Raw genomic sequence first — 23,107 nt, forward strand, 5'->3', positions numbered from 1 at the left:
TTTTTAATTTATATAGTAGCAGGTTAGGGGTTTGATTCCCGCCGATTTATCCCTGGTTAGGAACAGGGAAAAGCTGTGTGATGCAGAACAGCCTACCTGAAGACAATGTGAAACACACTGTAGGTCACCATAGACTACATGCTCACCCATGCTGATTAAAGCCCTGTTTGATGGAAGTAAAGGTAGAAAACTCCTCGTCGAATCAGACTAAGGGGAAAGCAATGAGGGAGTAATAACACTTCGGTTATGCTCATTGATTTGCAGTCGACTCGAGAGTTTGCAGGGGACATGTCCTGGGGGCTTTGGGTTGGAGGGGAATGGCAGTTTAATGCTCAGCATGTTTCCCCTTCTGACCTTAGAACTCTGTGGTTTTGGTTCTCAATTGCTTTCTTGACATGAGCAGCATGTGCCTGACATATTGGGATCTCCCCTGTACTTTCCATATCGACAAACGCACGCACATGCGCATTGACACACACACACACACACACGCACACGCACACGCACATACTAGCACTAGCACTAGCCCCAGCACCAGATTTGCCTCGAAGAACAAAAAGCTAAACTACATCCATGTGTGTGCTGTCAAATTCCCTTTTAAAAGGTTACCATTGTAATGCAAGGCAAAAAAACAGTGCGTCGTTGTCAAACGCTTCAGTACCCACCGGGAACTCAAGTTTATATCCATAAAACCAACTCCACTCAGGGTCTCACACAAACCCAACTACAACCACTCCGCTCTAGTGTCATGATGTCGTTTTAACGCAACCGATGTGTCAAATGACTGAGTTGCGTCAACAGCCTCCATCTGACGCTATTGATAGCCCCAACTCCTCCTATGTGCCGGGGGTGGGGGAGGTGTGGGGGGGGGGCATGTTCTTCCAGACCCCCTTAAAGCGGACGTGAGTCAGCCTCCATCTGCCTTCCATAGAAAAGGCCCCAGGAAGTGCGTCGTCTTCCCAGAAAGTAGCCACCTACGTGGTACAGCAGCAGACCACCTCCCGCCACGCCGCCTACGCCTCCACGATGGGTCTGCGGAGAAACCATTGACGAGGGGGATAGGTGTGTGTGTGTGTGTGTGTGTGATGCGTGGAACCGCTCGTGCACTTCCGGTGTGTGATTTGGTCGCATTCTCAACAGGTCGTTCCAATGTACCGCGTGCATTTTCCGCCCCGGCAAACGCGCGCATGTGCTGGCACGCGCCCCTGCCACAGAAGCCGCCCTGCGTTGTCAGCCTCTGAATCTCAAGGGCCTACTTTTCTTCCTCGACCAAATCGGGCTCAATCAATAGCCGGCTATAAATACCAGAAGATCAGCGCCGGCCCCGAATAAAGGGGCTGATGGCTGTCGAGATCGCTGGGGGAAAGTGTCTGCCGCCGTTTGGATTTCCACACGGACTCCCCTTCTCTCTCTCTCCCTTCTATGTGGTTCTTATATAAACTCTTTAAACAGCAGCCAGCTCAGTGGTAGCGCTGGACCGGGAGTCAATTAATCCCACACCCCTGAACCCCGTGCTGGAGTCTGATGTGTGGGTGGTAGTCGGACAGGCTGGTGTAGACGGGTCATCCAAGAGAGCCAAGTGGACACTAGTCTCTCTGACGCTTTCAGCTTTATTGACAATCATGTGCTAGGTTTATACCAGCTGTGTGTCTGTGTGTGTATGTGCTTGCACTCGTGTGAGTGTGTGTGTGTCTGTATCTGTATCTGTGTGTGTGTGTGTGTGTGCTTGCACTTGTGTGTGTTTGTTTGTGTCTGTGTGTGTGGTTGTGTGTGTGTGGTTGTGTGTTTGTGTTCTTGAACCATGTGTTTGTTCTTGCGCGTGTTCTTGTGCCCGTGTGTGTGTTTGTGTGAGTGTATGTGTGTGTAACCCGGCTGAGTGTGAGAGAGACATAGGGAGATGCTCATATAGCGAGTGTTTGGTCAGTGTGTTGAGTCACCAGAGCAGGGTGGGCTGAAAAGACCCAAACCGTGCCACACATTGAATACTTTTATTTATGTTCACAGAGAACAAGTCCTTCTTGGACACAAACAACAGATGCAAATAACTGTAGGATACCATTTTCTGTCGTCATGTTAAAGTTGCGGTGTGTGTGTGTGTGGAATCTAGTGCCATCTTGCAGAATGGACTTTGCAGAAATGGAAATTAACATTCATCAGTATGTTTTAATTGAGGTTTAATCCCATGAATGTAAGAACCCCTTGTGTTATGTAATATGATAATAAGCATGTTTCCACAGTATTCAAGGACGGACATAGAGCTCTAGAGAGTCCAATTGTTTGATCGTTGTCGCTATCTGACTTGTAAGCTATTACCCAAAGTTTCCATTTAACAGACTAAATACATCAGGATTTACCACGTACCACACGCTACCTGCCCTATTGGGGCTGTTTAGAGTCGAGCCGTTGTCTTTGTCAAGGAACTCCCCCTCCCGCTAATAGAGGGCTCTGCTGTAACTCAAAGGGCTGCCCAGGTTTTAATAACCCTGTGTGCTCCATCTGTTTCTGTGTGTGGGCCCCGGTTCTCCTCTCCTCCAAAAATCTGTGTGAAGTCATTGTGTTTAACTGTTTTTGTGTGTGTGTGAGTGTGTGTGTGTGTGTGGGGGGGGGGTGTTGTTACTGTGTTTGTGTTAAAACATCGCTATTGATAGGCAATCATTTTTTGTGCGTTGCTCCTCCTTGAAGCCCCTGGTCTCTGAATAACCCTGTCTCACTGCAACAGGGAAATATGTAGAGTCTAAGGTCCAATCCCATTTCTACCCCTTACCCCTTCCCCTTACCTCTCCCCCTTGTTTTGAAGGGGTAAGGGTTCAATACCTAAATGATTGTCCTTGAGGGCAAATTCCTGCTCTGAATTCCCCGTCAAAAAACAAACACACACACTCTCACACACACACACATACATCCACACACACATACACACACGCACACACAGGCTGTCTTTTATTCCAACCTGTTTTCTACGACCTAAGGGAAGACTAATCTCTAGGCCATCAATAAGGAGCAAGGACAAATGGTCCCACACAAGGCAATCCAAAATGAACAAACGGAATACAACGCAGTATCATCTAGTGTTGGTTCATCTATCAGACCCCGACGGAAATAAGAGTTCAGCCGAGGCACCCCTCCCTCCCCCGTCTCCCCAGCGCCACAGTACTTCTGAAGAAGGACCCAGGGATCATCCGAGCACACTGCCTTTCTCTACACTCAAACTTTCCGACTTCAGTTGGCCTGGCGTTGGACCGGCTAGCTGGGTGTGGATGAAACATCACTCCTGTTGGTTTGTTCCCGCCTTAAGGATTAGACTGTTGGGCCCAATCCCATTTCTACCCCTTACCCCTTCCTCTTACCCCTCCCCCTTGTTTTGAAGGGGCAAGGGTAAGGGGTAAGGGGAAGGGGTAAGGGGAAGGGGTAAGGGGAAGGCGTAAGGGGTAGAAATGAACTAACACTAGATGATACTGCGTTGTATTCCGTTTGTTCATTTTGGATTGCCTTGTGTGGGACCATTTGTCCTTGCTCCTTATTGATGGCCTAGTGATTAGTCTTCCCTTAGGTCGTAGAAAACTGGTCGGAATAAAGACAGTGTGTGTGTGTGTGTGTGTGTGTGTGTGTGTGTGTGTGTTTGTGTTTTTGACGGGGAATTCAGAGAAGGAATTTGCCCTCAAGGACGATCATTTAGGGATTGAACAGGCAACAGGAGGTGTGCGTGTGTGGGCGTCTGAATCCGTTCTTGTTTTGCACTCTCAAACGTAGGCAGTCTTAAGACACCCGGGGCCGGCTCCTGAAGCCAATTTAGTGAAGTTTATCGTAAATTAAAGGAGGGACAAGGCTGAGGTGTTTTAGGAGATAAAGCAGCGCACACACAGAAAGAGGGGAGAGAAAAACGACTAGGAAGAACACTTTGGGGGCTGGGATTGAGCTGAGGTGATTACTGAACATGTTTTATTTTGTGTTCGGGCCCTCTGGAGGTGTGCTTTTACCTGCGGTTAGCGGGAATGCCTGGAATCCTCTCCTCTGCATTTCATCTTGGTCTCAAAGACACTATCTCTGACTGTCTGTGCTCTATCGCTCTGCCTGGCTGTATCTGCATCGCTGTATCTCACATCTATAATCTCTCTCTATCGCCATCGCTCTCTCACTCTAATCTTCCGTCTCTATTGATCTGGACCTAATTAAAAACATGTATCTCTCTTGTCGGTGCCAAGCGGCACGTACTCCCTTTTAATAATTCATAAATAATTTGTTATTTCTAATATAATACTTTGTCTGGCCTTTTCGAAAAACAAGGTAGCCCAACTCAGTAAAAGGCTGCAGCTCTCGGCAGTGCCGCCCGCTCTGCCCTCCAGAAGAGCTGACCTAACGCATCGCCTATATTGCAGAAGGCTTTTACCTGTCCCTACGCCAGTCGGCCCCGCTTGGTTAATTAAAGCTATCCTCCCGCTGACCGTTAGAGAAGGGGGGGGGGGGGGGGGGGGGACACGGATGGTGGGAGCCGGACTGCAGATGAGTCCGGGGGTCTTGGGGCTTGGGGGAAGGGGCGGTGCAGCCCTGACGTCAGCTTATTAACTGTCCTACTAACCCTGGAATACACCGGAACTGCTCACTTCAGAAGTTAATATCAGTCGTGACTTAGTGTTATCTTATATTGGCTTATAGTTGTCTCTCATAACTCTTTGATTGTATGGTTGTTGTTTATTTTATTTTATGTGCAAAATATCCGGAACGTGTTCTTCATCCGTGTGCCTGGCCAATAGGTAAGGAGTTACCACCATTGTTAATAATAAATGACCGAATGACGTTATTTTCCGGTAACGGTACATCCCGGAGTGCTTTAGTCTGCTTACACCACGTTTACAGATAATGAATACATACTGTTTCTATAACATTGTTTTTGTGTTGACTTAAAGGAGCAGTGCGTCAGTTCAGTTGGGGGCAATCTGCAACCTCACATATTGGGTAGTAGAGGGCTGGGAATACTTCAAGACACTGGTGGCGTACTACAATGTTTGTCTGTCTGGTGTCCATCCGCGAGGGACCAAAGCGGACCCTCGCGGACCCTCGCGGACATGGAAGGTATGAATCCGGTCTTCACAACCGGTGCATCAAAACAAGAGCTCTTGCTCCACTCTGCCAGTTCTATATCAAGGGCTCCTCAAAGCAAACCATGTGCATGTCAGAGCTCCAACAATGAGGCGTTGTGGGCTGCTGCTGGTCATTGTGGTCCTTTTTTATTGACTCTCTCCCACCCCCACCCCCCAAGAAGTGCACGCTGGGGGTGTTTTCCGCGGCCCCGTGTTCAGCGGTATAAAAAGCTAATCTGTTTTCTCATAAGGTGTGGGACACTTGCTTATTTAAATTGTCCCACTGACAGCTGTGGTGGGGGGGGGGGGGGGGGGGGGGGGCGGCGGGGGGATCTCTGCCTAAATTTCCCCCCAGACCGCGTTGTAGTGCAGACGCACGTCTTTCCTTTGCCCACCACTTGTCGGTTATGATGTAGATAATTCACAGGGGTTATTGTACCTGTATATCACATCCTGAGATGCGATGGCTCCAGAGCCTCCTTTGGGCCCTTGGATGACAGGACGACGTTACATGAGACAAACCATTCCGAGTGATCCCGTCCACGCGTCGCGGTCCTGAGGGGGCCGCCCGGAGGTAATGGCTCCTTACCGGGGCGGCTCTGGGGAGCTTTCACTCAGGCAGCAGAAGAGCTCGGCTGTTGTTTTATTATTTAGTGATTTATTAGCATTAATTCAAAGTGCATTTTAGTGTCGTTAAGCGGGCCCCTTTAGTTTTGCCATGAGGGGTGAGAGTGATTAGCCATTACACTCCGTTTAAAAAATCTGCCCTGCCACTCTACTCACATAAGCAGTGGTTTGGAGCAAGTGATAGGTTTATCTATCCTCATCGTGGTGGACCACTTGGGGTGTCTAACTAATGCACAGGGCAGGGCTGACTTTGAAACGGCTCTTAATGGCTGATCACACTAACAACCAGTGGTTAAATAGGGGCCCTTTATCCAGCCGACCGGGGTCAGGTATCTGGCTCAGGGATGGCTTCGGGTGGGTTTTGTGGGGACTTGCCCCTTCACGCGCCCTTCCGAGCAACGCTTGAGAAGATGGATGTCAGGACTCAAAAGATGGTTGGGTGTCGTTGGTCGAGGCACGCACAAAGTCCAGCCTAGGGGTTCTGGTCAACGGCGCGAGTGTGATCCAATGCCACCGTGGAAGACCTTTTTGCTTTGCTCATGTAGAAGATTGCTCTAGTTGTATTTTCTAATTACTCGCACAACCTTTTTTTCAATGTTCAAATCTAATCTAAAGCAAGTTTTCAGTAGTGCTGACAATTCGCTAAGTAAGCTTATTGCAGGTACTTTCCATGTTATGATTGTTGCTTAACTAAGTTTGCGTAATCGTATTCATATTCTAGTTTAATTTAAAAAATGAATTTGTCTCACTGCCTGACTATTTCACCTGAGACGACTTTAAAACAATTTGCAAACATTTTGCATACCCCCCCCCACCACACACACACACATACACACACACAAATAGATTGAGAGAGAGAAAGAAACAGTGTGTATGTGTGTGAAAGGGAAACAGGACAACAGAAAAAAGTTACACACAGAGAAACACACACACCACCAAGCCCAGTTACTCGTGCAGGCAGAGACCCTGGCAATCAGGCTGAAGGTAGCTTTTATTAGCGGTGATGTAATGAGCCGTGGCGGCTGCGTCTGGCCTCCAGTGCTCCTGATGCCCACTACTCCTCTCCTCTCCGCCCATTCCTCGTCCAAGACCAGCAGTGATAAGCAGCCCTGTATAATGGAGGTCGCTGAGTGTGTGTGTGTGTGTGTGTGTGTGTGTGTGTGTGTGTGTGTGTGTATGTGTACGTACTTCGAAGTTGGTGGAAGCAATAGAGAGGCACTGAGAACAAATCGAAATGTTAGGTTGTTGACTCCTGCTAATGTGTGTGTGTGTGTGTGTGTGTGTGTGTGTGTGTGTGTGTGTGTGTGTGTGTGTGTGTGTGTGTGTGTGTGTGTGTGTGTGTGTGTGTGTGTGTGTGTGTGTGTGTGAACAGAGAGAACGAGGTCCTCAAGGTGCAGTTGAAGAAGTACGTGGGTGCGGTTCAGATGCTGAAGAGAGAGGGGAGCCAAGCCAACGACGGTAAGCCACACCACACCTCGTATCGGCTGGGAGTCCAACTCCTTCAGCTCGCTCTCTCTCTGTTTGTCAATGTCTCTTTATCCGTCTCTCTCTCAGTTGTCTCTGTCTTGCTCTCTCTCTCTGATTATCTCTTTCTCTGTTTGCTGTTGTGTATCACACACACACCCACACTCACACACGCACACACACACATGCACATACGCACTGATACACCAAACACCTGCTACTTAGTTGCTCGACGTTGAATCTAAATTCACTGTCAATTGCTTTGGATAAAGGCGTCAGCTCAATGAATAAGGGCCAATCCCATTTCTACCCTTTACCCCTTTCCCTTACCCCTCCCCCTTGTTTTGAAGGGGTAAGGGGAAGGGGGAATGCCTTCCCCTTACCCCTTCCCCTTACCCCTTCAAAACAAGGGGGAGGGGTAAGGGGAAGGGGTTAGGGGAAGGCGTAAGGGGTAGAAATGGGATTGGGCCTAAATATTAACTGTTATTGTACGGAAGCTATGCTTGAGTTTGAGAGAAGGTTTGTTTAAGTTATTCTACATTTGAGAGAAGGCTGGTAGAAGTTATTCTACATTTGAGAGAATGTTAGTAGTAGTTACTCCACATTTGAAAGTAGGTAAGTAGAACTTATTCTACATGTGAGAGAAGGTTAGTAGAAGTCAGTCTACACTACCCAGGCATGGACTAGAGCGTCGGACCGGTGGTGATATGTTTTCATATGAACTCTGGGAAACGCTTTGACGGGACTGCTACTTTTGATTTGTAGCAGTTAACAGCCACCGTCGCTCCAACCCGGGGTAGAACACGACACGTGTGTTCGTGTTTAAAGCCCCAGAGGCCTCGTCAAGCCCTTCAACGTCTCTCTCAGGTCCGGGACAATCATTACCCGCCCACGCGCCCCTCCTTGTAGACGAGTGGGCTCCCTGTCCCCCTATGGATCGAGCCTCTCCCTCCTCGCCCGTAAACCACTGGGATAATAATTGGTGCTCGTTCGACAAGCTCCTGTCTCGTGTGTGTGTGTGTGTGTGTGTGTGTGTGTGTGTGTGTGTGTGTGTGTGTGTGTGTGTGTGTGTGTGTGTGTGTGTGTGTGTGTGTGTGTGTGTGTGTGTGTGTCTCGCCTGACCTCCGGTTCTTTCCTCCAACCCTCCCTGCTTACTGATGTCTCATTAAATCGTCATTTCTACCCTTTCGCCTTTTTAACCTCCCTCCGTATCTTCTTCTCCCCATCACCCCCCCGCCCCCCCCCCCCCCCCCATCAATTCCTCTCTTCCCGCTCTTTGTCTGCGTTTGCCTTCATCTCTACAGGCGTAGTAAAACCCTCGTCATGGCAACGTCTAACTGATTTCATCCTCCTGTCCCCCCGTCTCTGCTCGCTAATGATGCTCCCACGCCGTCACACTTTGATGTCCGTTGTGTGTGCATCCTTGTGTGTGTGTTTGTGTGCGTGCATAGTTGTGTGTTTGTGTGTGTGTGTGTGTGTGTGCGTGCATAGTTGTGTGTGTGTGTGTGTGTGTGTGTGCAAGTCCTTCAATGGGGGGTGGGGGGGGGGATGCAGTGTCGCAGTAACATACAAGTCGCTGCGTCTTTCTCGGCTTGCTCGGGCGGAGATCCCCTTCACGGTGTCCTCCTCTGTGGTTGGCTCTCCATCTGAAACGCCACCCCGCTTAATGACAGCCGTGTGGTTGTGATCTACTGCGCACTCCCAGGGGCCCCCGTCAAAACCGCTGACAGTCCGCCGGAGACGCCGCCTCCTCTTCCTCCTCTCTTTTGTGTCCCTCATCTTCATCATTTCGTTTCAAAGGAGAATGCTTTGTGTGTTTGTGTGTGTGTGTGTGTGTGTGTGTGTGTGTGTGTGTGGGAAGAGGCTCGTCGGTCATGTTTGTGTGTGTGTCATGTATTTCAAACATATCCCTGTGTGACGATTATGGGCATGGAAGTGTCCTCAAACAGCCCTGCTTTTATGTCACGTGATGCACAGTGCTGCGAGGAGCGGGCGTACGTGCGTGCGTGCGTGCGTGCATGTGTATATGTGTGTGCAAGCAAGTGGTCGTGTGTGTGTGTCATGTTCCACCACAGACAGGCATCCAAGTACATGTTCCAGAAAGTTATCTTACTCAGGGAAAACACGGTGCAGTGCAATCATCGTTTTCTCTTCAATTACTCACGCACGCTCTAAGCACACTGGCTCTCTCCCTCGCTGAAGGGGGGGATAGGAGTCCTCTGCATTCAAGCGCCGCTCAGAAAGAAACTAAACGACTCCAACGAGGTGACGGAGCGTCAGGGTGGTTGTAGCGACATACATACACACGCACGCACACCGCACACTCAGCCAGACACTCACCAGTGGAGTAGTGGTTTTAATTAAACTGAAGAACGGTGTTTGTTTGAGGGTCCGATGTGTAAGCTTTCCTATAAGGCTTGAGAGACTCTCTGATTTATGGGCCACATCTGAACAGCCCGGCCAGTCTCCAAGCTCCTGGTCTATTGTGGTTCTCCCGCCGACCAGCTAACTAGCTAACTGACTGTCTGGCTGGCTGGCTGGCTGGCTTCTCCCTAAAGGCGGTTGCCATGGTGACCCTGGCCCTCTCCAGGAACGATGATTGCTCCGTAGTATCCGGCTGATATTGGCCTGGCCGAACTGTACATCCCCTGAAGAAAGGCTCTGCCTTCGGGAGGGCGTGATGGATATCAGGAGTTAGTTAGCGGGTCGAGGGCTGGTGGGCCCAGCCATGGCGGGCATATCAAAGGGAGGTCGATGACGGGGTCGAAGTGCCCCTGATCCTCACTTCCCGTCTGGCCACTCCCAGCTGTTCTTTCGGCCTTGTTCCGTCTCCTGCTCCCCTCGCAGTCTTTTGTTTTCATCTTGTTACTCTCTTTTATTATTGCTCTGCTCGAATGTTTCCAGTGGACGGGGGAGGCCCTTCCTCGGGGGGGAGGGGGGGGGGGGGATTACAATTGTAGGATTCCGATTTGATCCCGAGTTCATCTCCGGCGTTCCTCTGACGGGATTCATCAGGAGCCCTCGGGGTGCTGTTCCCGCTCCACTCGTTATTGATGGCGGGGAGCTCTGGCCAGGGCCGGCCCTCATCCCCCGCCAGATTTCACTTGTTAGTGTTTTGTCTCCCCCCCCCCCCCCCCCCGATAACCTGGCGTCTGCGGCGTTCATCATCCGACAAACACACTGTCAGGTTTTAGCAGAGCGGGCGGGCCGCGCTGTCCGACGGCAGGGTGAGCGATTCAATTACCCCTGAAGCCTGTTAAAAACACCAGCGCTGTCAGGGTAACAGAGACATGCTTTACTGGGTCGTCTCGTTTCTGAAGCCTTTCAGTGTTATTTGTTGGATTGTTGGCTGTTTTGTAGTGGATGTATTTTCCTGGGGTTGTGTTGTCTACACTGGTGTTGTGTCGTTTCTACACAACACTCTTCTTCAACACACAACGCGCACGCATGCACACACACGCGCACTTGCGTACATGCACACGCACACAGACACACGCACACGCGCGCGCACACACACACACACACACACACACACACACACACACACACACACACACACACACACACACACACACACACACACACACACACACACACACACACACACACACACACACACACACACACACAAAGACACAGCCACATGCCCTTGTCTACGTGTGTGTGTTCTTGCCTGTGACTAAACCCGGCGAGGACAGGAGCGTATTCATCTCCTGTAAGGTAATGGATTACCAACAGGTTAACACTTAATAGGCTGCCCTTGGGCTGGTCGCGGCCCACTCTCTTCCAGCCCTGCTGCCTCCTGTCAACGCTGAGGCGGGGGCTTAACTCAACGGGCCAATCCCAGAGCGTTTGACAGCCCACCGTCTCCCCATATCTGAGTGTGTAACTAATTCATTACACACAAGGCTTTGTATTAAATCGACCTGCTCTGCAGCGTGCCCTTGTGCAACCCCCCCCCCCCCCCCCCCCCCCCCCCCCCCCCGCTGGATGAAATCATCCATGTTGGCGTGTCGTCATGGTACCTAGTAGGGACAATCCTTTTGTCTGTGTCGTCGTATAAGACGGAGCGGGAGGTCCTCCTGTCTATCGCTAATGTCGCATCCAGCAGTCCAGTGATAGGTAAGGCTTCTGAGGGCAGAGGGCACAGAGCCGGGGCCAGAAGCCAGGTCCATCAAGGGGCCGGGCTACGCCTCCATCCTTGTACCATAGTTATTCTACCAAAGGAAAACATATATTTTAGCGAGGGGATGAAGAAATCGGAAGGAGATTTTTTTTATATTTTTACAAATGCCACTCTAGACGATGTTGATCTGAAACCTTCACAGACACTGGATCACAGTACTGATGGAGTTTGTGTGCGCAGACTAGAGTGCACGCTCACACATCCACACCTCCGCCAACATGATTGGTCTGAATAATTATGAAGTGAACCGGCTATCAGACATTTGATTACTATGATAAAGTTTGATTACTAATTTATAGTCTGGTTTGTGAAATCTCTAACTAGCGCACAGCAGAAGGGCTCATTTTTCATACGACCGTGCTAAGAAATGGAAGCACTCACACCTTCTTGTTAGATAATCGTACAAACTCTCCCCCAAATTAGCAAAGTACGTGAGTGGGACTCTCGACTTGGAGTGAGCATTTGTGCGTGGCCATGTTTGTTTATGCATAGATCATATCTGCTTCTGTGTGTGTGTTGTGTGTGTGTGTATAACATGTTTTGTGTGTTTGCTGCTATTTACCAGTGATCCCAGATATAGATATGCTGTGAATGGTTGGGGGGTTGTGAGTATGTGTGTGTGTGTAGGTGTGTGTTTTGCAGATTCAGAACGGGTGCATGTGGGCCATACTGTGTTTAGTTAATGGCTCCCGTCTCCTGTTGAGGAGGTGAGGGAACACGTCCATATCAAGCAGGAGGTGAGAGGTGGGGGGCGGTCCTGTGAAAGGGTGTGGGTGTGTGTGTGAAGTGGGCCCCGTAATAACACTGTACATTTGAGGTCATAGGTGGGCGCGAAGAGTGTGTGTGTGTGTGTGTGTGTGTGTGTGTGTGAAGTGGGGCCCTGTAATTACGCTGTACATTCGCGGCCATGGGTGGGGGCTAAGTGTGTGTGTGAGGGAGTGGGTCTTTGCTTGTTGTTTAGGTCCTGGTTGGCAAACCGTAAAAGAGCAGTTGATGACTCATCCGGTTCCCCTGAGGAGCGGAATCGTTCCCACACACAAGCGTTAGGCTTTCCATAGGACCCCCCCCCCCAGACCGGGTCCATGTACTGATCCAGATCCACCTGGCCTAGACCCTGAAGGTATAGACCCCCCCCAGCGGCCCAGCTGCCATCCTTCCGGATCTGTGGACCCAGTCAGCTCACAAGGGGCCAAGGACATTCTTGTCATGAAAGCATCAGTGCTTATTCAGCTGTGTGTGTGTGTGTGTGTGTGTGTGTGTGTGTGTGTGTGTGTGTGTGTGTGTGTGTGTGTGTGTGTGTGTGCGATAGTCTCAGAATCGGTGGGACTTTCCACGACAGGTGTGTGAGGGTTGGGGGTAAGGTGTATGTGAATTGATGCGTGTCCTTAGACCTGGTTATCAATGCCATTGGTGTGCGTGTGTGAGCCCACCGATGAGGGACAGATGTTCACACCTGAGATATAAGGTGTTGATGGATATTCTAATCATCCTGCTCTCCGGGCCCGCCTGTTACTTTCCTAATAATGTGCTTAACACACACACACACACACAGACACACACACACACACATACACATACACACATACACACGTGCATGCGCGCACCCACCCACGCACGCACGCACGCGCGCTCACACACACGCGCAAGTTAGCTTTGCCATTTCTCTTTTACTGAGTGAGACCATTCATGCCACATCCCATAATATAGCAATTTCAAATCCTATGCAAAGTTTTGCTCCGAAAGTTTGGATTCAAAAATTGCATTGAAATGAATTTGCATTGAGGTGTGATGTCATCCCCCGGGCTGCATCGGATGTGTTTCGGGCACTTCAGGCCACTGAACTGAGCTCGGCTTCACTTCGATTGGCTTGACTTGTGGCCTTTAAAATAGACACTAGGTTATTTTTGAAGGCCTTCTTTATTCACCTTGAGCAATGAATAACTTGACATTCAGCCGGCAGATCAGCAGTTTCTGTTGCGTGATGAGTCCTGCTCTCCGCAGACTAATTCATTTGTCCACTCTCTCTCCCATTCTCTCCCTATCTCTATTTTTTTTCACTTCCCTCTTTTGCCTTCTCTTTCTGTCTAGCTTTCTCTCTCTCCCTCCCTCCCTGAATCCTCATACATGTGGGTGGATGTGTGTGTGTTTGTGTGTCTGGGGGGGGTCGTCACATGAGTACCAGCATGGCAGTGAGCAAGCGGATGACTGGACCACCATGCTCCACCTGCAGATGTCTGTATGACAGACGGAGGTGGGGTGGTGCAGGTGGTGGTGGTGATGGGTTGTCGAGGTCTAGCCCTGCTTGTCAGACCGGCTGTTGCTTTTTAAAGGTTCTTAGTCAGCGGTGTGTCTTTGATTCTAATCCCTGAAAAGTCACAGGTTATGGCAGGGATGGGATGTTTACTTTGAGAGAGAGTTTGTGTGTGTGTGTGTGTGTGTGTGTGTGTGTGTGTGTGTGTGTGTGTGTGTGTGTGTGTGTGTGTGTGTGTGTGTGTGTGTGTGTGTGTGTGTGTGTGTGTGTGTGTGTGTGTGTGTAGTTTAGTAAAACATTCATTCTTAATCTGTGACATAAAGCATAAAAACATAATCTGTGTGTGGTCCTAAGGGTGTGTTTGCGTGAGTGTTCAGAGCATACCGTATCATCTTTTTTAAAAAAAAGAGCTGAATAAGTACTGCATCCTGTTCACCTGTCGCATGCCACAGCTGCCGCAAGGCATGCTGGGTAGAGCCGGGCCAGATGGCGGTGGATGTGGCTCTACGGCGCACGCCATCAGGGTGGGATAGTAATTGGAAGCGACCGGCACGCTGGTCCAAGCGACGGGGTCTGGGTTCGGACACGAGGCGCCTGACGCCCCACCCACAGAGTCGATAATGAAATTCAGGCTCGTCAGCCCCCCCCCCCCCCCAACCCCGACTGTTGTTGTCCTTATCGTCGTCGTCGTTGTTGTTGTTGTTGTTGTTAGGATTGAGTTAATCTGAGCCGTTAGCCCTTCTCCTCATTATCACGTGTTGCTGAACTCATGTTTGCCCTAGTTCTTTTCCTTGTCATTATCGTCTTTGTCTTTTACAAGCCGTCTTAACTTAAATCCTCATTAAAAGAAAAAACAGCACTTAAAAACAATGACATTTTGTCTCATTTGTAGGCATTTCTTTTTCTAACAGCCTTTCCTCTATCTGAGGACCATTAACACTTTGTCTTGGAGTACCCCAGCGTGGCCCTACTGGTCGTCGTTGGCGTCGTAGTCGGTGTTGTTGTTTGTGTGTTTTAACGACACGGGGGTGGATCTCGGGCGTGTTTGAAAGATATCCATCCGCTCTTTCATTTGACCCCCCGCCGAGTCTCCCAAAGACTGCTTCTCAAACTGTGCTGAATAAGTGCCACCAGCAAGGCGCTCATTTCTACCCTCTTATCCGCACCACAAAGCGTATTTGCTCCCCCCTCCCCCCCCCACACCCTCTCACAGAATTACTCTGCTGAGTGTTAGTGTTTGTATGTGCTGTGTGTGTGTGTGTGTGTGTGTGTGTGTGTATGGATGCGTGTGCATCTCTATATGTTTATATGTCTGTTTTATGTGTGTGTGTGTGTGTGTGTGTGTGTGTGTGTGTGTGTGTGTGTGTGTGTGTGTGTGTGTGTGTGTGTGTGTGTGTGTGTGTGTGTGTGTGTGTGTGTGTGCACGCACACATGCGCGTGTGTGCCTGTATGGGGGACTATCATGTGTCTAAGGGTACTAATGTGCTCTGTGATAATCGTGGCTCTCCATAAACAACTGACATCCTGTTTCTGGTGCGTTCGTCGAAAAGTGGCGCTCTTCTCCTGCTGCTTCAAAAGACCTGTGGGATGTGCTGCTGCGCTGGGGGGGGGGGGGGGAAGAGGAGAGTGGAAGAGATGACAATAGAGGAAGAGCTTCTCCAGGAGGTTTGTGCCAGCCTATGGAGGTAGCATCAGAAACAAAAGGAATAAATGGAGGAGGGATGAAGGGGGAACACACCATCAGATGAAGACGGGGATGAAGAGAGCCCGGGGCGGCTGGTGTCTGGATGTAAAGGGGAGAGCTCGAGGCACTAGAGAATCATACCCCCGGCCCGCTTGTCTTCCTTTTCCTGTTCCTCTCCAGGAGCTTTCAGGCCAACGGGACGCGCTGTAAACGCCCCTTCCTCCTCCTTCTCGCATCTTCCTCTTCCTCCCACCCTGGGGGACCCGGTAGGTCTCAGCGGTCCCCCCGTCTCTTCCCCAGCCGCCTCATCCAGGGCATGGCCTCAGCCTAGCGGGCCTTTGGGTGCTCTGCACGTTCTGCCCCCCAAATCCACGCTGACTCGTACACAAGGCACACTTTCTCTCGGGCGTGTACAACGTTATTGGTCGGCCCACTTGTGTGGCAATTACACAGCATGAAGTTGGTTTTGGTTGTCTGCCTCAGAAAAGTCACAGATTATAAATACGCCCCATTCAACACGGTTGGACTACATTACAGCACTTACAAAAAAAAAAGGGAGCATTTTGAGCGACACACTTCCATAAAATAAATAAGCTGCAATGGAACGAGAGCGGATGAATCATTTATGAGCTCCAGTGGGAAGCGGGTGGCCATCCAAGAAACACCCAAAACAAATACAGGATATTGATAAGAATTTGATTTGAACACCATAAGGCTGTTAGGTTAAATTATTCTGAACCACTTTTAATTAGTCCCCATTGGGTCAATGTTACTGCAGAGTCAGGCTCGGGCTGGGTAGTACTTTAATTGACATAGTTAAATTTGTACCTTCATGAGGATTTAATTTTGCAAAACCATTGCAATAGTGTGCAGCAGTATTAGCAATATAATGTTTTAATAATAACTAAATTAATTATTAAGTAAAGTAGTAATATGTGCAGTTATGAAAATATAACTAAGGCTCCTTCAATGCTACTATAAAAGTAAAACAAAGAATTGTGGTGAAACATACATAGATAATTGGATACATAGCTAATCATCTCAGCTGATTTCCTATTCTAATGCGTGGCTGTTTTATCCAGACGTTAAGCCAGACAGCCAGTGTTTGTAGTCAGAGTCAAAGCGGTGTAAAATGAACGGCTAATGTTTGATTGAAGACATCAGACACACCGTTGTGTGACTCATCATAATCAGATCAACCCTCCCAAAATAGACCTCGGCATTCCCTACACCCCAGCCTCCGCCACCGATGTGGCTGTGTGACGTCTTCGTAAATTGCGATATTAACCGAGATCGGAACGGAATCGTCCGCCAGGATGATGAGCTTGTGCTGAGATTCCGCACGGCATGTACAGAAAGATTGTGTGGTGCGTGACCTTCGAATAAATGTTTTCTCCGTACGTTCGTATATATACACGACGTACGTAAAGCAAATGCAACAAATTCGAGATTTGTCGAAATTACGCTCAGATTAGCGTAGATTAAAGAAGTGCGGAGAGCCCGTTTGATCATCAGGATGGTGATTGGAATGATTGGAAATTAAATATAGCCAGGATTAATTAAGAAATTGAGAGGATTAATTAAACGGAAGTCATTTTTTCCTAATACTGCTCGTCGAGGGATCCGACACATTATGCAATGCCGTTTCCCGTGTGCTACTAATGTCGATTTTCCCTTGTTTCGCAGTGAAATGGGTTCAAATAAAGCTTTATTCAGTGCACTACTTTCCTTTCTAATGCTGCTACCACTGTGTGATCTTACCAGCCTTCTGTAGCAGGTCGGAATTACATTTACGACACTCTATATACAGCACAATTAATAATGAAAGGCATTCATCACAGGCGTATTCTCTCTATGTATTGGGAGACGGAACAATGCATTGTAAAGCAGTATGGCGAACATTGCCGCACCCCATTCACAAAAATTCTTTCAAAACTATTTTTGGCAATTGAAGTTGTCCCTTGTATATTCATGGTTGATAAATTGGGCCATCAAAGGGAAACGTTGACTGAATTCCAAACCCATAACCTGCAACATTTGTTTGTCCTCCGTAAAACCTCCATTGATGCTAGGTTTCCGTCCAAATTGCAGGAATATTGCCTCGTTCTCATTCTTTATTCTTCCCATTTTCCTGTCGCCTTTAACCCAAGCTGTCAGTCTTTCCTTTTTATTATCTTTGAATCGGAACAAAACAAATGGAAAAAAGTGGGTGGGGCCCTCTTATCATGGACCAGTCACTCAAAGGAAAGGCCCATTTTGCAAAAGGTTTTTCTTTGGAGTAATCTCCTAGGCGAGTCCCGCTGAGCTCCCGCCGGCTCAAAGGGAAAACGCTTGTTTTGTCCGGGTCTATGTAGTCTGAATCAAACGGCTTTTCACAGCAATTCAATCTGTGATTGAAATATTAAACACTGGGCGCTAGGCCTTGGTAGTTCGCTCTTGTTTCCTCTCTCTCTCTCACTCTCACTCTCTCGCTCCTCCTATTCTTCGCTTTCCTTCAGAATCCCGATGGAAACTCCTACTGTGCTCTCACTCTATTCTCCTTATGTACCATCAAAGCACGGCCGGCATTAATAATCCATGTTAATACCGCCCACGTTTCCAAGACGTAAAGTAACGGCTGCATATATATTTGATTAATCACGCTGACCTCTGAACTCCAGCGTGTCACCTCCACGTTCGGGGTAGGAGTGTTTGTCGGCGGTAGGAACGCCATTAGCAAGGGCTGCTGCCGCTGAGCTGTTGTCAACCATCTCGGAGAGTGTGTGAGGCAGAGGTGTCAGCAGAATCACTTTCAAATAGTTTGCGTTGCTCCACAACCCGTGTCTGTTTCATCTCCAGCACTTTGAATTGAATATGAAGTGCGCTGCCTTGTTTGTTTTACACAGTGAATAAATAAAAGCCATTCAACCGAGCTTCAAGCCTGCGCTGGCAGGGTGTGACACCGCCGCACAAGGAGAGACTCCAACATGAAAGTCGCCCGCTTAATTGTTTGCCCGTGTTTGTGTGTGTGTGTGTATGTGTGTGGAAGAGGCATCCGTCTCAATGTCGTCCTCCTCCCCGCACAAGAGGTCATCCCTCTCCTGTGCCCAGGCGTCGGTTTACACCGGCGCCCTTTACTCCTCGCCCGACGAGTCGACGCCCGGAGACTCGGGAAGAAGTCTCCGTCGGTCGGAGTTGAGACCTGGAGGGGGGCCGGGTCGTCTCCACCCTGGGCTGTTGTTCATAACTTTGTTGGCGACCGGATTCTGGGACAGGGAGGAGAGGGGGCATGGCGCGTGTCAGTGCGTGTGGGGGGGGTCTGATGGGGGGTCTGATGAGGTGCCGGCAGCTGCAGCTGATTGAAGTTTAGCATCGCGGTCCGTGATTAACAGACGTCTGAACTTCAGTGTTTGACAGCACCCTTGTCGTCCCCGTGTAATTGGCCCTTCTGCTGATTAAATCACGTATGCAGCGCCGAGTGTTTGTGTACGAGTGGCTCACCCCCCGAGTTGTTGCTAACTTTTCTAGGGTGAGGTTGAACTTTGGTGTGTGTGTGTGGGTATAGACACAGGCTGCAAAACTTTCTGTGTTGTGACTAACTTTGACACAACATCGCTTTTTCTATTGCTAATACAAAACGACAATACTCAAAAAGTAGCGCAAAGTTGACGTGGGTCGTGTCACGCCCCGCTCCTTCCAAGGACACTCAACCCAAAACTATTTTTGGGGGAATTGTCGTTTCATTATAGTTGAAACCGTGGGCTCACTTCCACTTTAACCGTGTGTTCACACCAAAAGCAAAAGTGTGAATACATACAAAGTCAATGCAAAGACGCTAATAGAAGCACTTTAATTTTTTTTTCTTGGCCGGCAGCTTGAATCACTCAAATGGGGCAAAATTCTACTTGGGCTGAGACTCAAAACGCCTTATTGACATGTTCCCTTGAGTTTCAATATTTATGCATTATGCATTGAAATAACGTATCTGGATTTTTTGCCTCTGAATTTAACTCAATTTTCAACAAATCCTTTTCACCTTTATTTTTTAATCTTAAAAATTTCAAAATCTAATAATCAACGATAAAAAATTCAACTGAAATATTTTCAACGTCCCCAAATTCAAAAGTGCCAAAGTCAGCTGCACAATCCAATGTATGAAATTCAGCGTTAACATCGGGGGACACAAGGAAGAGCAATCGATCCTAGATGCCAGATTGCAGTCAAGCGAGGAGAGCGAGTGGGTGTTACACAGTATTCTGCGACCCACTGACCACATTTTCTGCAACATGCACGAGTTTGAAGCGTGGACATGCACAAGCTTAAAACCTAACGTTTGTATCGTCATCGATCACTCGGATTGTGGGTATTCGTTTTGTGACACCAGATGCACGTTAAGTGGCTGGAGCAAAACGGTTGATATGCCTCTGTGGTGGCATAGCAAGAGCGCAACGAGCGAGCAGAGCCAACCCTATTCCGCACCGGGTGGCATGATACAGATATGAGGGTGACAAATTAAAAGCAGGTTGATGTCGGGCGTTTCTTCCCGAGGCACACCGTGCTTCCACGTGAACTACACGCTGGTGCCGCTTCAGCTGCGCAATACTGTCGGCTCTGCGCTCTCGTTCCACAGTGGGCAGCGGGCTTCAGATCGCCCCAGCATCACACCAAACGTAGGCAAAGGGACCTCGGATCGCCACAAATTGGTGTCCTAATAAATTGGTCTCCTTAACCCACTACAATCACCCTTACGCCGCATTTAAGCCCAGCCAAGTCACTGCAATCATACAAACACTTCACATACAGGCATTAATTCATAGTTTATTTAATACTGCAGTAAAAAAACTAAAACGTTTTGCATTATGACAAACATAAATAACATAAATAAAACATAAGATCCCCCCCCCTCACCTTGTTATTTAAATGTGCTTGATAAATAAATTGTATTTTATCTGATTAGCCTTTTACAGACCGATAGGGCGTTTAATAAGGTTAAGGTTTAGTAAGGTCCACCAGCGTTGCGTCTCTCCCCATAAAAAGCGACAGTCAGTGGTACAGGCAAAGTGGTACAGTTTTTCCACAGTTCTACTCAATGTCACCCCCAAATAAAAGGAGAAAAGGGAAAGTGCCTGTAATTTATATTTAGTTGCAGGATTATCAAAAAGTACTCAAAAATACGTCGTTATTTGGGGAATTGACTGAAAACATACTATATGGTGATATACATGTTTATCGAGATATGAAATGACCCATATTGTGGTAGCCACCCATATTGTCCATACTGCAAAGCCCTAAGTTAGAACACATTTGGATTCTTATATATATATATATATATATATATATATATATATGTAACTAGAAGAAATTGTGTTGTCATGTTGTCCAAAGACAAAATTGAAAACACGATGTGTTTGTACATTTTCGAACTCTTCTAAATAATCGCTTGTGGTTGTGTTCTTGAACGTAGTTGACGTAATAGGTAGACTCAAATCTTCTCCCTGAAAAATCATCAGAAATGACAACGTGTTTGTGTATTGCCTTATTGAAAAGACCATTCTCGGGCTGCTCAGTCTAACCTCAGCCTCTAGCCCGTCCATCCAGTCTATTCTGTGAGCCTACCAAACTGTGACAACAGAGGCCAATAGGCCGTGTGTTTCGCCCATAGATGGCAGTGTGTCCATTACTCTCCGGCAACCGCCGTGCCTGATCCTCTATGGGCCCAAGAGGAAGGAACCACAGACAGACGCTGTCACCCCTAATACAGAGTTACCCAAATGGCCTACGAGGGTAAATCAGGAGCACACACCGCTTAATAGTTCAGGAAAGACCCGTCGATGCGCGGGACTCGGCTCTGACCTCGCCGTGTAAAACGGTGAACGTCTTAGCGAGGCGATTTTGACAAAAGGTTGCGTGACTAATGACGATCGTCTAAGGCCACGGGAGAGGAAAACAAACACACACAACCCTGGGACATCCGTCTCTTTCTCTCTCGCTCTGGGTCCGCTCTGCTCTCTCTCTCTCTGTCGCTTCTTTGTGCCGATCCGTCTTTGTTTTCCGCGGGAGGTGAGTTAGAGGAGTTGAGTGCGCTTGAACTGCTTGATGAGGTCACGTCTCGTTTCAGCCTCAGGTTCAAGGCCAAACAGAGTCGGTGAATTTGCACTGTGTTTAACATGCGCTATGTAACGTACGCTGCTCTCGCATAAAAACAAATAAAAAGGAGAAAATAAAGCTACATAACCGATGAATTCACCCTTCTTGGTCCTGGTGTCTTTTGTCTCCCAATTAGCCAGGCCGCTGGTGCTAAAGAGGAGTCAAGCGGCTGTCATTTCGTGTCAGCCATTATGGAGCTGTTAGTTTCTTCGTGTTCTTTGGTTGTTGTGTCAGAGGGCTTTGTGGTCTGACGTGGCCACACGCAATCTCTTGTCTCGTCCGTGTCTGTGAACAAATAAACAGATGAAGGTGAAAAAAGACGATTCTGATGATGATTCAGATGGATGGTGATCATGGTCAACGAGTTAGTGTGTGAGAGTGTGTGTGTGTGTGTGTGTGGGGGGGATTGTGTGGGTGGGTGGAGGCATTCCAATAGATGTGTGTGTAGTGTTGTAAGAAAAAGTCTTTCCTGCCCTTCTTTCCTCAAAGACCACTTATTTGTTTACTATCGATCAGAGTCAGAGGTGTTCTCTAGACTGGCGTATGTGCTTCTGTGCATGTGTGCGTTGCCCTCTTATTCCCTCAGCCTGGACAGACCATAATGATCAAATGGAACCGGCTACTCCCCTGGTATATTTATCACACTCGCTCCCTTCATCCTTTCAGATTCATCCCTCGCATTTATTATTCTTCCCTTCACCTCCACCTGTCTTTCTCTCTCTCTCTCTCTCTCTCTCTCTCCCTCTCTCTCTCTCTCTCTCTCTCTCTCTGAAATGTCTAAATTACACTTGCTAATGGATTGCGGCCGTTCTGTTTTCCCCCTGTCACTCTCACTCGTTCCCACTTTCAATTCCCCCTTCTTCTCTCCGTCGATGTTTCTTCCTTTCACTTTGTATCGGGCACAGCCTGCTTTCCATTGGGTTTTAAATTGAACAACTGAACAAAAGTGGGTGGATGATTTGAAGGGAATAAGCATTCGTATTCCCATCGGAAGACTTTCCTCCTAATCTCCTGTCGTCGTCTTCAGCTCCTCTCTTCAGTCCCTCTCATCTCATCAACATCCCTTAATTATCAACCTCCCTTTCTTCCCTCCTCTCCCACCGTCTCTTGTGCTCTCCTATTGTGTTACTTACTTGTCTCTCCTCCGGCCTCATGGCCTCCTCTCCCCCTCCTCCTGGACTCCCAAACCAGATGGAGACATCCATACTTAATGGGCCGGCTGGCAGACTAGCTCTCTAAGTCCCCTCCAGGCATCTAGACACCAGCACGGGCCCCCGCCCACCACGCCGGACCTCCCCAACATGCCAGTCCTGCAGAAACACGGGCAGGAGAGTGTAGCGGCTAGGGGGTCAGACCCCAGCCAGGGGGAGGGTGAGCTGGGATCCAGCCCCGGCCCTACTATGTAATAGATGAACTTATGGGGGGAAGAGGGCACACAGCCTGGGCCGGAGACCAAAGGGCCGCAACGGATGGAGCTACGCCTCGCTTCCTGTGTTGTTTCGGAGATATTGTAGTGAAGAAAACGAGTGGGTGAATCTTTCGGGTGGGGTTTTTAGTGGTGTTTTTCTGCGGTGACTGGTCAATGCAGTGTTGATTTGAATTCATTCCAGACACCTTCTTATAGTTTACTGCTGCTGGCCGGAGTTTGTGTTTGCCAATTAGGCGCTTGCAGATCCCCGCCTACAGGGACA

General features: G+C 48.7%; 1 protein-coding gene across 1 annotated transcript in view; it reads left to right on the plus strand.

The window, feature by feature from the left end:
* Nucleotides 1–23,107, plus strand: part of snx29 (sorting nexin 29) — a 106,676-nt gene that overhangs the window by 16,074 nt on the left and 67,495 nt on the right. Inside the window, exon 14 of the mRNA XM_030339681.1 lies at nt 7,078–7,163. Coding sequence (XP_030195541.1) covers nt 7,078–7,163 — 86 coding nt within the window. The remainder of the gene's footprint in view (nt 1–7,077; nt 7,164–23,107) is intronic.

The sequence above is a fragment of the Gadus morhua genome, chromosome 18 (assembly GCF_902167405.1).
Source record: "Gadus morhua chromosome 18, gadMor3.0, whole genome shotgun sequence".
NCBI classification, from domain to species: domain Eukaryota; kingdom Metazoa; phylum Chordata; class Actinopteri; order Gadiformes; family Gadidae; genus Gadus; species Gadus morhua.